The sequence below is a fragment of the Cydia amplana genome, chromosome 7 (assembly GCF_948474715.1).
Source record: "Cydia amplana chromosome 7, ilCydAmpl1.1, whole genome shotgun sequence".
Taxonomy (NCBI): Eukaryota; Metazoa; Arthropoda; class Insecta; order Lepidoptera; family Tortricidae; genus Cydia; species Cydia amplana.
In genome coordinates this window covers 18,722,163-18,739,476 of record NC_086075.1, presented here as the reverse complement: position 1 = coordinate 18,739,476, position 17,314 = coordinate 18,722,163, and the positions used below count along the sequence as shown (strand labels likewise).

Genomic DNA, 17,314 nt, shown 5'->3' with positions numbered 1-17,314 from the left:
TTATTAACACACACATTAAGTATTTTTGTGAGAGTAAGAAAATTGTAAGAAGATTGTTGTAAATTTTTGATATTATTATTTGGTTAGTACTTAGTTAAGTTTTAAGATTAAGGTGAAAAGAGATCCCTCTCCACTTCCTTGTAAATAGTTAATTAGTTGGTTAATCATAATTTATTAAAATAAGTAACAAGATTTATGTTGTTTTATTTTATAAATGTGATTTTTTAATGTCAGATTTAAGTGCTACGATACTTATACATATGAAATAGATTTTTGTTAATATTCTACTAAAAATGTAGAGTATTATAAAGTTCAAATTTCACTTGTCGAGTTCTGTAGATAAAAGCTGTACTGGATAACCGTGCAGGGAATTGTTGGTTACTTCGTCTTAATGAGGTTAAATATTTTGAGTTATGGAGGTTTTGGGCTTTGAAGGAAAGGGAATAGCATTTTATCTCGTGTTAACAAGGATCCGCCTTATCGAGATTCCACTAAGTAAGGTAATTCGCCAGTAACTGGCCACCTGTTAGTAACTGGCCACCCTAAACTAAAAATGATTATATTCACCTATAAACAGAATTCATTTTAGTATAAAGTGGCTAGTCATTGAAGGCTGCTTATAATAAAATAAATTCTGTTTATAGGTGAATATAATCATTTTTAGTTTAGGGTGGCCAGTTACTAACAGGTGGCCAGTTACTGGCGAATTACCCTATATTACTTACAACAATGTTTGTCTAAAAAATTCGGTTAACACACGTCGCACATATATTATACACAAGTACGTACGCACAAATAATATAAAGTAGATATATATACTTATTATATGTAGGCGATGGCCGAATGCGGTGGTGGCCGAGTGGATATGACGCCCGACTTTCAATCCGGAGGTCGCGGGTTCAAATCCTGGCTCGTACCAATGAGTTTTTCGGAACTTATGTACGAAATATCATTTGATATTTACCACTAGCTTTTCGGTGAAGGAAAACATCGTGAGGAAACCTGCATACATCTGCGAAGAAATTCAAAGGTGTATGTGAAGTCCCCAATCCGCATTGGGCTAGCGTGGGGACTATAGCCCAAGCCCTGTCGCGCATGAGAGGAGGCCTGTGCCCAGCAGTGGGACGTATAAAGGCTGAATTATTATTATATGTAGGTATTTCATCCAATGACCGGATGTATACAAATTACAATAAGGTATGAATGAATCGAATGCCGATTTACAATTCAATAGACAACTGATCAGCATAGTAACGTATTCGTATAATATAAAAATGAATATTTCATTATCTATTCTACATGCTGTATGAACAGAAATGTAAATTCAATTGATTCAATTTGTATGAATCAACAACATCTTATACTCTATACACAGTAAATTGGGAATTCTATGGCGTAAGTAGTAAGCAACCAGTTTAGCTAGGATCCTTAAATAGTGCAACAATCGCGGAGCGTGATGGTACAATCAGTACCTATAAAAAGTATCGGATCGGAATACGCCTCAAAAGTATCTTCCATTCTCTACTAGTTTGATAAAACGATAAAAGTATAATATGGTATATTTATGTAGAAAAAATACTTTTGGACGCCAACTGCAGAGATAATTATAATTATCTATATTCTATACCTACTTGGAAAAGTATTCCTGGACGGCAGATACTTTTCTTTTTTAATGGTCACTGTAACTATTGTTAAAAAAATTAAGATTTAGATTTAGATTAGAAAAAGGCGGCAAATTTGAAAAATCGCGGGTTAGCAACACTACATTTGAATTGTTCGAAAATCGCGAGTAATTATATCTTATCTGTGGAACTGTTTTGTTTACATGTCATCGTTGTTCGATGTACATTGCTGCTTTTTGTTCGTTTCCTAGGGATACCATAGTTACTTTAGTTGGCTTTACATTGCTACTGACATATCCAGGTTGACATACTTTACTTCCAAAGTGACGAAAAATATTAAAATCTATGTATAAACACATATACTTATTTCGATACTTGCACGGCGGAACGGTCGAATAGGTGACCGCTGCTCCAGACATATTAACAAGAGAAAAATGAAGTAACTGCCGTATATATTACATAAAGTTAAGCCGTTTTATAAAATACCGGACGTACTCGACTATGCACTAAATTAGTGACGTGCGTGTGAAGGTCGTGAGAAATTGGGATGTAACATTAGGTAATTTCGTCGTTGGCAACAATACACTTGAATTACCTAGATAGATACATTTTTACACATCCTATAGTTTTATAACTAGTCGTAGAGTATTAATAGTATGCAAATTTTGCCAGACTTTTGAGAAATAACATTGAAATTCTCAATGCTCGCACGCGAGTTTCATTACATTGCGGGTTTTGATCGGTCGGTTGAATTAGACGTAGTTAACAGTCCGCAATGTATTAACTAAAATCGCATGCTAGTTCGCGCGCCGTCTAAATCAGCCAATACCCTCGTAAGACCAAAGGCAATTATTGTGCTTTTGAATTTGGAACATACTTACTTTTATTTCAAAACTCGAATTCAATTTGTACTTGTACAAGTACGCGGGGACTAACGAGGATACAAATCATTGGTTATAAGTTTCATAATGGTCTAGTTTGCTAAGAAAAGAAAGCAAAAGGGTGAGTATAATTCAAGTTTACCTCGGACATTTCGGACTAAAAATCATGAAAAATTAAATCGGGACTTACACTTATTTTTATGATAATCGCCAGCCTTGCGAGATGCAGACGTTTTTAGCGTCTATTATGAACAGAATATCGAACTCTAATGTTAATTTTCAGTTAGATAATATGCAAAGTCTGGCCAATGCGAACTAACAAATAGGATTTGATCTCATGCATTTTGACTCACTCGTGCATCTCATGCAATGCGGTGTAAGTAATAATAATATAATAAATTAATAGCAGATTTTTTACGTTCGAATGAAGAGTTTTTGTATAAGTAATCAAATTTATCAAGGTTCATCTTACTGAGGAATAGTAACAAAATTGAAAACTTTCATAGGCGACCCCAAAAGAAATAAAATGAACCGTGCTGCACACTTATTTTCTACCATTGTGGTATTGGTAAACAAAAAGATAAGAAATATGAATAGCCCGAAATAACTAAAGTCAGTAAACAGTATTCGAGTAGGAGTAACAAGTGTTTTGAACTTATCTCACCAAAACCCGGAGGTTACATTACAAAACTAACACTCCAAAAAAGCATATCAACGTTCTAGTAGGTACCCTGTCATTCTAAAAAAGTAACTACAGACAAACAAGTCTTTGAAACGCTTAAAAGCGACAAGGTTATAACAGCATGGAATGCATTGTACGCGACTTAGTTAAAAAAACTTGTTATTAAAAGAAATGCACTGTGTAGGCTGCCAGCATTGTCTGATAATCACCTAAGTGCCAACCACGATTAAAAGTAAAAAGGTCGCAACGCGTAGAAAAGTGTATGTGACATGTTACGCATAGTTTAGTGGGATAGAAAGTACCTACCGTTAAACGCTTAGTACAGTTTACGTAGGTTGCGCATTGATTATTGTACTTACATGAGTACGTTTAGCAGCTATTACATTATAAAAGTAAGATAAAAATAAGTGTGATTGACACTTTGATTAAATGATTAAACGAATGCACTATTGAAGTCATTCAGAGTTAAAAATAAGTCTGTGGGTGTATTTATAGAACTGTACACAGAGGGTTTTTTTTACACGAGTGATCCTATAAGGATTCCGTTTTTTTCCTTTTGAGGTGCGGAACCCTAAAAATCAAATAACGTAATTATTGAATATAACGAGTTGTCCAGTAAAAAGTATCTCAAGCGTCGAATGTTGTACCTATCTATGCAAAAATATTTACCTTTTGTCAGTAGCCAACAGAAATGGGGACAAAAGTATGAAAAATATGTATTATTCTCATTTTCGCAATGCATTCGTAATATAATCGGCAAGCCGCCAAGCAATCACCTGTACAAATAACCTTCATGACTAAGAAACATGCGGTTTCCATTTCAGCAAATATGTCTGTAAAATTATTTACAAAATCTAGAATTTATAACACGTCGGTGGCAAACAAGCATACGGCAACTGCAACTCGAGGAGTGATACATGCGCGTTGCCAACCTTTTGAAAACCTGTAGGTACCCTTCTTTCTTGTAGAACCTTATACTGAGTAGGTATTATCTGATGTCAAAATATTAATATGATTGCAAAACTTTGGAGATAAATTCTTCGAGTGGGATTGGGATAGTTACTCGTATTAAAAAAAACCGACCAAGTGCGAGTCGGACTCGCGCACGGAGGGTTCCGCACCATCAACAAAAAATAGAGCAAGCAAAAAAAAGCAAAAAAACGGTCACCCATCCAAGTACTGACCCCGCCCGACGTTGCTTAACTTCGGTCAAAAATCACGTTTGTTGTATGGGAGCCCCACTTAAATCTTTATTTTATTCTGTTTTTAGTATTTGTTGTTATAGCGGCAACAGAAATACATCATCTGTGAAAATTTCAACTGTCTAGCTATCACGGTTCGTGAGATACAGCCTGGTGACAGACGGACGGACGGACGGACGGACGGACGGACGGACAGCGGAGTCTTAGTAATAGGGTCCCGTTTTTACCCTTTGGGTACGGAACCCTAAAAAGGGGATAGTCGAACTCTCACTAATACATTCATACTCGGTCTCGACAAAAATAATAATATACCTACTTATGCTGATGATATAGGTACTTACTACTAAATTATTGTTTTATAATTATGTAATTATGTGTGTCATTTACTATTAATAATTGTGATAGGTATACCTATTTTTATTGTGACGTGTAAAATTATTATTTTATAAATAAATAAATAAACTGAAACTGTAACTGATTGGCATCAAAATTAAAGGTTTTGTTGTGCGATTATTACAAATTATTACATAGATCATTACAAAGCAAATTAAAAACCTATAACACCAAATATTATATTATAGGCAGTTCAAAAAAATCTTTTTAATGTTACGTCCGCTTACAAAAACACTGTGGTTTCCTTGACCCGTTAAATGTATCCGATCATAACAACAATTTACATAAGCGTTTGTTTATTTAGGTTTCCGTATTTCCCCTGTTACTAAGAATTAGAGGGAACTCGACGTGGACGCACCTATGTTACGAATTCGTTCAAATATAGACCACTTTGCATCCAATATACACTGAGCCGTGCGAGATACCTCACGATCCCCGCTGACGTCATAATCACGCCAGGTCGAAGAGGAGAGGGAGCTCAAATTAAACTGGTTTTTATGCCCTGGCGCCAAGCTTCTATCCGAGAGCTCTACTCTTCGCAAAAAGCACTCAACGGCGCGTCGCGAACGGACGTTTCCGAACACCGGTTTTGGCGCGAGTTTCGAACGTCAGATGTTCCATTTTCAAAAATGATTCGCGCGTTTTTCCTTCTGTTCTTAACGGCTTCGGCCAGTGCTGTACTGACAACTTTTAAAATCGACGAGGAATGTTTGAATTTCACAGTGTACCCAGTGCAATACGAATTGACGATTATACCGAAAATATATACGACTCAGTCTTTCTATTATAATTGTGAGTTAGTTATAACTGTTATAGCTACTGCTCCACATGTGAGGATGATTGAGCTGGACGCTAAAGATTTGGGTATAGAGTCAGTGAACGTTTATAAGGATGGTTACGATATTATAAGTAAAAATACGCCGTTTAATCATGACACGGAGAGGGGTAAATTGTTCATTTACCTGAGTGAACCCTTGAGGGAGTACAAAGTTCATAATACTCGATACCAGATCAAGATTAAATTTAGGAAGAATGTGTTTTACGATTCCTCGGGAATATTTGCTGTTAAGTATGATGACGAAATGGAAGGAATTAAGTAAGTACGACCAACTATTATTTAACTCAATACTTTTTAAGTTTTTATCATTTGCTTTTTTATCAGCGCCCACTAAATCCACAAAATTATTTTTTCGTAAAACCTCACAAAAGCATCAAGTACCTATTTATTTTTAATTAGTTTAATTTCATCTTTAGACATAAATATCCAAATAACCTTAGGTATACATTAAGATAAGCGAAAGTAAATGACATACATTGCCGCAACTTTAGTTTACAGTTTATGCACTAGTTCAGATTATCTTATAAATTTGTTATCAATAGTATACCTACCTAGGTATATTGTTGTTGTAATAAAATGAAATGAACGATGATTAATATCTTGGGATCATTTTTGTCGATAAATACATATAGGTATAATTCAATGTTTTTTGGGTTACGAAATATTAAAAATTAACATTTTAAATGACAGAGATAGACAAGAGATTAAGAAGAAGCACCAACTATGAACAGAAACAGAAAAACAATTGGTCACAATACAATACAATACAAATCCTCTTTATTGCACAACCCTAAAATAAATCACCTAAACCTATACTCAAAATCTAGGTTTAGGTAACCCTTTATGAATTTTAAGAGTTTTGTAATAAAAATTACGTAATTTTTTTTGAAATCATAAAATATTATGTTGACTTCAAACAACAAATATGAGTCACGTCAACACTACCCATTATTCCATTCACAAAGATCTAAAAATAGCGATATAAATTCTCTGAACTGTTTTGCATTCAATCTAGGCCAAGTTTAAGTCTGCCTAGTGATTCACACTTCTTCGATATTGGCATTCGCAGAAAATATTTTATAATAGAAATAGAAAATAAATAAGGAATTTTTATTTAAGAAACAAAACTAGTTTTTATAATAATTTGTTACACGTTTTAATGAAGAGCAAATGGCATAAAAAAAATCACACAGAAAACTAGAAGTAGGCTGTATTTGCAAGGGCAGACTGCTTGATAGAAAAATAACCCGAAAACCTATAAAAAAATCTTTTATTTCCAGTCGTATATACCTTGCATACCATATTAGATAGTATAATTGTAGTATAAAAATTGCGAGCGATATAGCCGAGGGATCTGACAAGCAGAATTTAAGTATTAAGAATCCATGACACTGAATAAGTGTCTCACGGCCATTGTATCAACAAATAAATCAATTGGCGATAATGCAATGATCCATTTATCGCAAACATTGTGAACCCAGTGATCAGAGCGGGCGACCTTCCAGCCCACACTGGTCTAGCATGCCTTATACGATAACGGTATGCAAATGCTTACAAAAACTATCAATTAACGTGGATTAGTTACACTAGAAGGACAATATAAATATGGCTATGCTGCCCCTCTTAAGCTAATGGCGGTATCTCAAAAATAAATGAACTTGAAAATTTCCAGATTAGGATTTTAAGGTACCTACATATTTGAATTCGCTTTCATTTAAAATAGGTACTGCTTTTTAGCTTAGCAGAGTAGAATATTAGAGTCCGTCTAAGCTAACTCTGCACTTCAACAGAACAAAGTGTGAAAGTGTCATTATAAACGTCCGAGTTAGATTGGTCCATTTATAAACCTTTGCTTTGACCATACAAATTGAAGTCGGGTTGCACTCCGTGTATCGGCCCTAAATAATAAATCCTACTTACCGTTGATAAAGGATCTGCCATTATTCTTGAAAATCACAAATTCACAATACACCACAATCACAATTTACTCCCAACACAATAAATACACTATCAATAGACTGATTTAAACTTTCACGATGTTTACACATTATTATTTTTGAAATCAGGATTTAAACACGTTTCGACGACGGCGTGCCTCATCGTCTCGAAAAAGACCTTTTTTTTTTAAATTAAGTATAATACATTTTTCACCGAGTGTTCATTTTCTTTACTATTTAACGCGGCGGCCTTCCTATTGATTTTAGAGCATTTACGCATTACATATTAAATTTATATTTTTGCGCGTACAAAATTAACTTAAGCTGTTTTATTAATTTTATTATTTTTATTTTCCATGCGAATTCTGACAGTACGAGTATCACACTGACATTTTATAATATTTTCATTGAGTAAGGCATATTTTTCTTGACTACCTGTTATTTATAAACCAGCCAGTATTTCGCACCAATTGAGGTTAAATGCCTAAACGTCATCATCTTCCACACGCTGTACCAGTTTTTTGACATGGCTCATGCGAACCTGGGGTCCGCTTCGCAACTAATCCCAAGAATTGGCGTAAGCATTTCGTCCGTTTTGTTACGGTCATAGAAGGATGTATTGAAAATCGTTATTAAACGGACCAAACAATTTGGGGACACTTTTTTCTCAGTAAAAATGGAAAATCTGAGTAGAAATAGTAAAAAATATGACCCATCATCAATCAACACCTTAAAACGCTACTATTACTCACTAAACAAATTAATACAATCACTATCTGTCCTAATAGGCCATAAAGGATGACATAACTAATTGCCCATATAACTGGTCTTCGTTTTCACGGTTCGTTAGCGCCCAAATGGGGACATTGGGGCATTGTTTAAGTGGCCTTGCTGTAGTTCTAGACTAGAATAGTATAATAGGTTTTAATAGGTATACCTATATACCAGGGGAAAGGATTTATTTAGAGTCCGTCTAAGTTAACTTAACACCGTCTTGGACAAGACAAAGTGAAGTCATATTTTCGAAGAAATCTGACATTAATGATTTGATGAATATTTCATTTCATTTCATTTCATTTATTTAACATTAATATTGCCGCACTTTACGCCACACGCACTACGAGTATGATCATGATTTTACTTCAGCTTAGGCTTAGGCTTACTTGGGCTTAGGTCCTTTGTTAGTTCCATTTTTTAGGGTTCCTTAGCCAAATGGCAAAAAACGGAACCCTTATGGATTCGTCATGTCTGTCTGTCTGTCCGTCTGTCTGTCCGTCCGTATGTCACAGCCACTTTTTTCCGAAACTATAAAAACTATACTGTCGAAACTTGGTAAGTAGATGTATTCTCTGAACCGCATTAAGATTTTCACACAAAAATAGAAAAAAAAAACAATAAATTTTGGGGGTTCCCCATACTTAAAACTGAAACTCAAAAATTATTTTTTCATCAAACCCATACATAGATATATGGATAGGTCTTCAAAAATGATATTGAGGTTTCTAATATAGTTTTTTTCTAAACTGAATAGTTTGCGCGAGAGACACTTCCAAAGTGGTAAAATGTGTCCCCCCCCCCGTAACTTCTAAAATAAGAGATGATAAAACTAAAAAAAATACATGATGTACATTACCATGCAAACTTCCACCGAAAATTGGTTTGAACGAGATCTAGTAAGTAGTTTTTTTTTTAATACGTCATAAATCACCTAAATACGGAACCCTTCATGGGTGAGTCCGACTCGCACTTGGGCGCTTTTTTTTTCTCATTCTTAATAATTAATTTGCAGTTTTGTCTATGGTACTAGCGAACATGGACGCATATTGAACTACACACTTACAATAAAGGTAGTTATGTAATTTTGAATGTAAACCACGTGCTTAAAAACCCGGCTTCTTTGGCGAAGGCACTTAAAATATATTCAATCGTTCAAACACTGCTTTGTCTTGTCACAGGTACATGCTCCTAACGCGTCTGTCTCGCGGCCATGCGAAGTACTTCTTCCCATGCTTCAGCAACGAGCGATTCGAAGCGGTGTTCAAGTTCCGAGTCAACACACTCACAGGGGCTCATGGCATGCAGTACACCAACTCCAGCCTGGTTATAGCTCAGGAACAGAGGAGGACAACGTAAGTAGTTTCCTGAATTCATAAGATAAGGTTCGCGTATGAACCACTTAAAACGTAAGAAAATACCAAACAAAAAATCTAGTAGGTATGGTCAAACTGATTCTGGTTGGAAATACAGAAGGCAGAAGATCACGCGGTCGTTCACCAATAAGATGGACCGATCAAGTTAAAGACTCGTCATCCTCTGCTTTCTACACGGTCGTCAGACGTGTTGGACAGAAACCGGTGGGATGGTCTGCCTCCACTGCTCCAGATGCAACCCTAATACTGACCACGATCCTCAGACATGAGGGACGGACCAGAGAGAGACGGTCAAAGTGGTGAAGTCCGTCTATAAGGGAAGTCAATTAAATACAAGCTCTTGCGTCACTTTTAACGCTTGCATTTGTACACATACTCCACTTACAGAACGTTGATGGAGCAGGAGTGAAGCTCTTCCTTTCTGTCTGAGCGAGGTCCTGACTATATAGACACTACTACTAGACAGTCGTCTAGTATCTAGTAGTGACTGTCTAGTGTCTACCGTGCAATAAATTTTACTGTACATAATATGTAGTGTATAATTATTTTCCATCGTATTTTCATGGAAACTTACGAACGTGTCTGGCTATTTCATCTACAAAAAACTACATTGAATGAACTTGCATGACAAATACGAACGTTTCCGAGAAAATACGATGGAAAACAATTATGCACTACATCCTTACCTAATAATATATTTTTGAACGGTAAACAACACACAACAAACACTTTTCAAACATAAACTGAAATAAATGTCATATACTCAGAAAAAGTGACCCAAGCCTCTAGTGCCCCAGGCTAGAATCGAACCAGCGTCCTCTGCTATCGTGGCAGGTGCCTGTTACCTCTCGGCCACCGGGGGACAGCGGCATAGGTCGAATTTTTCCAAGTATATGCACTTCATACTGAAGGCTTATGGCGCCCCCTAGCCACCTCTAAGGTAGAACAGTATGATTCTACCTTCTAACTGGATCATCTCAGGTGATACCGAGTTAGCGAGAGACCTATGCCGCTGTCCCCCGGTGGCCGAGAGGTAACAGGCACCTTTCGCGATAGCAGAGGACGCTGGTTCGATTCCAGCCTGGGGCACTAGAGGCTTGGGTCACTTTTTCTGAGTACCTATATGACATTTATTTCAGTTTATAATATATATAGTAGTGTGACTACTCGAAATAATAACAAATTAAAATATTTTCTAAAAATAATTTAATTTGTTCTAGTATGTACTTTTCAAACATGATCACAAATATGGAGTTGGCAATTAAAACTGTCAAAGGTTTGCACAATAGATAGCGCCAGCGTAGGTTTTCCCTGTCTCTAGTTTTGTTCTATGAGATTTGGCTTAAAGGGCATCCAAGCCATAAAAAAAGAGTATGTCACATAGTTGAGATTGATAGAAAACCTATGCTGGCGCAATCTGTAACATTGTACATCTTATAGACCCATAGACTAGGAATCCTCTAGACTGAGCATAGTAACGCTACCCCCTCTGCCACTTATACGGTAGTTTTACTCCATCTTCGAGTCAATCCCATGCCGTGATTGGTCCGTGTCTTTGAACGGACCAGTCACGGCACGGGATTCGCTCACCTCGTCCCCCCGCACCCCCGTATTTTTGGCAGCATCGGTTTCATGAAATAATTAATTGCTCTAAACTCCGTCTAGAGGATTCCTAGTCTATGTATAGACCGGTCAATCTCATTAAGTGCATGTCGGCAATCATCAAAACGTGATCGTTAAATAATACTGGTAATTGTGACCGCCCCAAAATGGTCAACAGTTGAATACATCGACGTGCACGTTCTACCCAAATTTATTGGATTCACATTTTACTAGTAAGGTTTGGTGTCAAAGTACCGTCAGAAGATTCATTCGTACAATATCAATTCGTAACATAGGTGTATTAAAACAACTGCATAGATGTCGTGGTCAGATCATACATTTTGATCATTATACATGAAATATCATTTTAAAATTGATCACTTCATGATATGGTTAGGTTAGGTTTGACTTTTTCATGATATTACAAACCGATCGCCTGTTGTTTCTTAAGTCATTATATTGTTTATACCTACTTTATACGTACGTATGAACTCGCACTCCAATCAATGTGTAAATCGGGCCTCAATACAAAATCTATATTTTGTAAACTGGATATTTTAAATTCAATTAATATTATTTTGAGGGACTAATCATATATTTGGGGGTACAACCTTACACTGATCAGATATTAGGTACACATAATTAAAAAAAATCTATGGCATAATTTCGTATAAATAAACGCATAGGTATTACATTTTTTTTTAATTTTAGCATTTAATTTACCTATTCATCCATAAATCTATCAACTTCAAAAAACGTAGTATCTTTGCTATCGATTGTTTTGTTAAGATCTGATCATTGATTACCTCGCTAACCAATTAGGCATTGAATCATGTCCATTAATTACAATTGCTGACCATACTTATTCAATCGGTCGAACCGCGATAATTGACACCGATGTACCACAGCCGCGCCGACAACTCGTCTTGGACCGAATATGGACAAAAGTGACAGCTTTGTGGCCAAAATACTAGCTGGGTGAGCGCATGATATAATATATACCTACCTACTATAGTTTGTCAAAGGACTGTCTCATTTCAAACATAGACAGAGAGAATCATACTATCTTCTTCTTACACTAGTACTAGCACCCAAAAGAAAAGAATGAGTACAGTTTTCCTGGTTCTTACTGACTGACAAATTGGTTTGACCAACTATATTATAAAAATTAAATGTTATGATGCAAATAGTTTACCTTACATCTTAGTGTTTTGCTAAGGATGTGATGTGTCAGTGTCAAAAATGACGTTTCTGGTTGAATACATGTTACTTCTGACCAGGGGTCGGACAAAAAGTGCGGATGACGTAAAAATGACGTAATCTTGCACACAGGCTGATTGAGTTTGTATTTAAACTTCCGTGTGACATGTAGTAACAAAGTAGTATTAATGAAGTAACAAAATAATCGTAAATTAATCCATGGAATTAATAATACAGGTGGTAGGGTGATGTAGTGAATAAAATAAATTTCACGAAACTTGCCACAATATTCGAGTAAAGATGACATTTTAGAGCGTTTTCTTATACATTAGTAAATATAAATTTTAGCTAAATATAATCGTGAAGATACAATAGCTAAACAATAACGAAGTCAATTTATTGTTCATCTGATTGACAATGTGTCAGTCAAAAACGTACTTACTCATTTCAAGTGGCGATATCGTTTAATAAAGAGGTTGATAAATGATAAGTGATAATTATTGTTTATGAAAATCAAAAATACTATTTGAAATCATCCTATAAGTGGTTTGACGTCATCCGCACTTTTTGTCCGACCCCTGCTTCTGACCCATCTGACCCAAAAAATTCATACCCATTGTAAATTTAGATCAAATTCTTAACCTGTTATTACAATCATAAGGCAATAACAATTGCTTGTCTAGCAATAAGATTTTTTTTCTAAAAGCAATTTTGTTAAAAAGCTTTTATGTGAATTGCAAATGCAAAGCTTTGTTATTAAATTGATTTTAATAAAATAATTATTGTCAGATAGGTTCCTACCTAATTGCAAATTAAAGATTACGATCGATATCAGTTACGGTACTTACAGGCATGAATCATTGCATAAATGCATTAGTTATTTTCAACCAGCTGTATTTAAAAGATTAAATTATTGCCTTTGAAGTGTATTATTATAAATCTGAATAATGCTCATGAATTATGTTGTAAGAACACACACAAAAAAGTAGTAGGGATTTAAAAGGGATTATTTCGACTTTTACGTCATTTTATGCAAATACAGTTGAGTAGAAACGTAAAATATGGCATAATAGATCACACGTTAAAATCTATTTTAGTTTTTTTATTAGTTTCATTTTTTCAACCTTATTTACTTCAGGTTAGGTATCTCACCTGTGAGTAGGGTTGCCAACCGTACTATATTATATAGTATTGTACTATATTTTGGCTCTCTGTACTATATACTTTTGGAAAAATATATAGTACGCTATAATACTATATTTCCGATTAAACGTATGTTACACTTATGTTTAGTATTTTATCTAAAAGTACCATATTTTTTTGAAATGTACTATATTTTTGATGCCCTATTCTGGAAAATACTATATTCTACCAAAAAATAGTTGGCAACCCTACCTGTGAGACCCGGACGGAAGAAGTCCTGTAGTAGCAAAGTTAACCTGAAAATCGATATCTTAACCTAATACTTGTACTTCTCTGAAAATTTTACTAAGGATAGGTTTACTAAGACTTAACTGCTAGATGTTGATCTTCTTAAAAAATTGAATGATTATCAACACCTCTTAACAGCTTAATTTGTGCAGCTGACACTAATCTTGACATAAATCCGATCTTACCCGTGGGAGCCCGTTCACTTAGCAAGGGAAAGTCGGAGTTTTCTATTTCCGTCCGATATGGTCATATGGTCAGTCCGTCACTTAAAAGTAGTTGACCAGTTTTTGTGCGCCTGCTATGTTTGACGCGCCGCGATTATCAGGACAATTCGAAAGAACACTGACATCAGAATGATATTTGAATCATGTTATTACAAGCTTTTTAATAACTTGCAATGTATGTTGTACGGGTCAAATCTTGCAAGTTAAATTTGACCTTCGTCGGGAAGTACCCGACTTCCAATGAAGCTGAAAATTTGCACACATATGTACGTCGGGCACGTCGGGTGACAATGCAATATTATGGTACCATCGAGCTGATCTGATGATGGAGACAGGAGGTGGCCATAGGAACTCTGTGATAAAACAACGAAACCTAATTGTGTTTGCGGTTTTTAGAATTGTCTCGATGAGTATTAGTTGCCTGTGGAGAAAAAGATACAGTCAGCGATAAAAAATTGTACGAAAAATGTAATTTTTGCCAAAAACGTATTTATTATCGTGGGTTTCGCCCACGCTAATACATGTACGGAGAAGTACGAGCGAAATTCACGATAACTGAATGACATTAGTTAGATGTCATTCCGATGTCTGTGTATGTTCGAATTGGCCTGTGTGTGACGCGCCGAGATTATGTCTGCATTTCCTCTGTTTATTTCATCAGTTCCTATAAAAGGTAGGAAAAGGTATGCTTGCCAGATGGCATTCTGAAAGCGTTTTTTTTTTTTTCATTTTAAAAATAAGTACTTACAGTATTATTAATGGCTTAGAATTCGTACACTTATGTTAAAAATTAGTGAATTCATTGGAAGTTTCGTAATAAAAACAATAGTAATAAAATGGTAATTTGGAATTATTGGATTTTTTTTAAACATTGCCTCGTGAACTTGTCACTGGACAGTGGACACAATTTACAATGTAGAGTCTGTGCGGAAAGAGTAGAGTTGTGGAATGTATTGGATCCCATACATTTTACGACTCTTCTCTTTCCTGTACAGACTCTATGAAGTTTGATAATTTGGCTGTAACCACGCGCGTCAGTAAACGACGTCTTTGGTGATCAAAGGGTATCATAAGTCCTAAAAAACTATAAAAGTGCAAAGGTTCATTGTGTTTCACCGGCTTTTCCAAACTTTTTGACGTTCGTGCAAAGATGTGGTTACTAATCCATCCATCACAATATGGTTTGTTAATTATGTTAAATTGCATTGATATGTAATGTCAATAATATTGTGTGGATTCATCTATTGTCAATGAAGATGAATCACGGAAGTATTTACGATTCGTAAAACTATAAACCATAATCCGTGCAGAGGTCATTTAGAAGTAACTTAGCGTAGGCAGTGTCAATGTTAATGGTACAATAAAAGCCTTCTAAGAGCACCAACATCTTAGTCTAGATCTATATGAGTGTAGGATTATAAATCACTAAGGCTAATAAATCTAAATCTTATATAAACAATGGGATTGCGTCTTTTGATGACAAATTCCTTTTGAATTCACTAAGATAAACCGTTGATGAGAACAAGCCTACATACTTAATTAAAAACTAACTTAATTATTTTACGTATAAGTTTCTTTTAAGAATTTAATTGTTAATCCAGCTAAAGTTCAAGCTAGTTTGGCTGTCAATACTAACGGTATAAAATGTCCAATGTAAAGTAAACCTTAAGGGCTCAACAAGTCCGTGACTGTATCTACACTAATTTTAAATACATCTAATAGTTTTCCTATTCTTTTTTTATTTCAGGGACAAAGATGGCTACATATTCATCGAGTATCTCCCATCACCTCAAGTATCCTTAAACGAAGTCGGTTTCGTCTACTCTCAATTCTCTAACTCCTCCATCCAAGCAAGAAACAGCAATGACACCATCGTTATATGGGCGCCTGGTCCTTTCCTCGTGCAATACAACTATATCCTCAAGTTTGGACAATCCATTATGGAGTTTATTCACGACTACACTGGTATTAATAGGAATATAACGACTGGACCGATCAATGTGGTGCCTGTACCTTCTAATTTGGATGGATATGAAATAGGCAGTTGGAATCTTTGGACTAATGGGTAAGACTTTACTTTTAAATGTAAGTAGTGCCTTTATAAAAATATTTTTATACTCGTGACATCGTGGGTTCTAATGCTTGAATATTATTTTACTTCCTAGTTTCAAAGTTATTTACTTGGCTAGCGCGATGACTCAAAATAAGTTTTGGCCTCCAATACAAGACCATATCATTTCCTCAGTCCTGCGCGGTTTCACGCAAGCTTTCGCCAACGCCTAGCTCGCGGAAATCTACCTCCACTCTATCCACCCATCGATACTTACTGAACGTTTTTCAATGTTCCCATTTCAGCGATTTCAGATTAAAATACCAACCAGAACTCATCAGCATCCGTCAGATCGAGAAGATGACGTTTGACTTCACCCAGCAGCTCTGTCGGGTGTGGCTCGGTAACCCGGGGGAAAAGCGCCGGACAAGTTGGAGGGAAGAGTGGTTTAAGGAGGGAATGGCGACGTACTTCGCGTATTACTTCTTGGGAAAGGTAGATACATCGTCTACCTACACTACATCTCTCTCTTGATTAGTCTAAAACTAGGCTACTAGACATTTTGCCTGTGAAGTCGAAAAAACTTCAAATCTGAGGCTATAATTTTTATGATGACCTGCTTCATTAGCCAATACTGATAAAGAAATTTCCCTTTTTTTCTCCAGTATCACCAAACTGGAGATCATCAATCAGGCTGGCCCTATGGCTTCTACGGACTCGAGTCAAGATATAACGCCATGAGCATAGACTGGTACCACAGTACCCCAGCGCTCATCAACTTCAACAGAACACTAGCTGTCGACATTCCCAACAGACATAAGGAGTTGGTGACTATGAAGACAGCTGCTCTGCTGTGGATGGTGGAGAATTGGATTGGCCCGGAGAAGTTTCATCCGGCGCTGGTGAAATATATTAACATGAGGTGAGTTTTAGATACACTAATTAATGCAAAAGTGAAATTAAAGTATTTTCCACAATACGCAGAAGAATACCCCCGGGGAGGTAAAATACGATTAGATTTGATCAAGATTGTAGTGAACAATAGGAAGAGGGAGGCAGGCACGAACGGTCGTTGAGGAGGAGACATTTGATTTGAAAACTT

At 35.9% G+C, this 17,314-nt stretch overlaps 1 protein-coding gene across 1 annotated transcript in view; it reads left to right on the top strand.

Moving 5' to 3' along the window:
* Nucleotides 1-4,978: 4,978 nt before the first annotated feature.
* The window catches only part of LOC134649538 (membrane alanyl aminopeptidase-like), a 123,359-nt gene continuing 111,023 nt past the window's right edge, over nt 4,979-17,314 (top strand). The window contains exons 1-5 of the mRNA XM_063504307.1: nt 4,979-5,876; nt 9,511-9,684; nt 15,910-16,227; nt 16,518-16,707; nt 16,878-17,134. Of these exons, the coding sequence (XP_063360377.1) occupies nt 5,278-5,876; nt 9,511-9,684; nt 15,910-16,227; nt 16,518-16,707; nt 16,878-17,134 (1,538 nt within the window). The 5' untranslated portion in view covers nt 4,979-5,277. The remainder of the gene's footprint in view (nt 5,877-9,510; nt 9,685-15,909; nt 16,228-16,517; nt 16,708-16,877; nt 17,135-17,314) is intronic.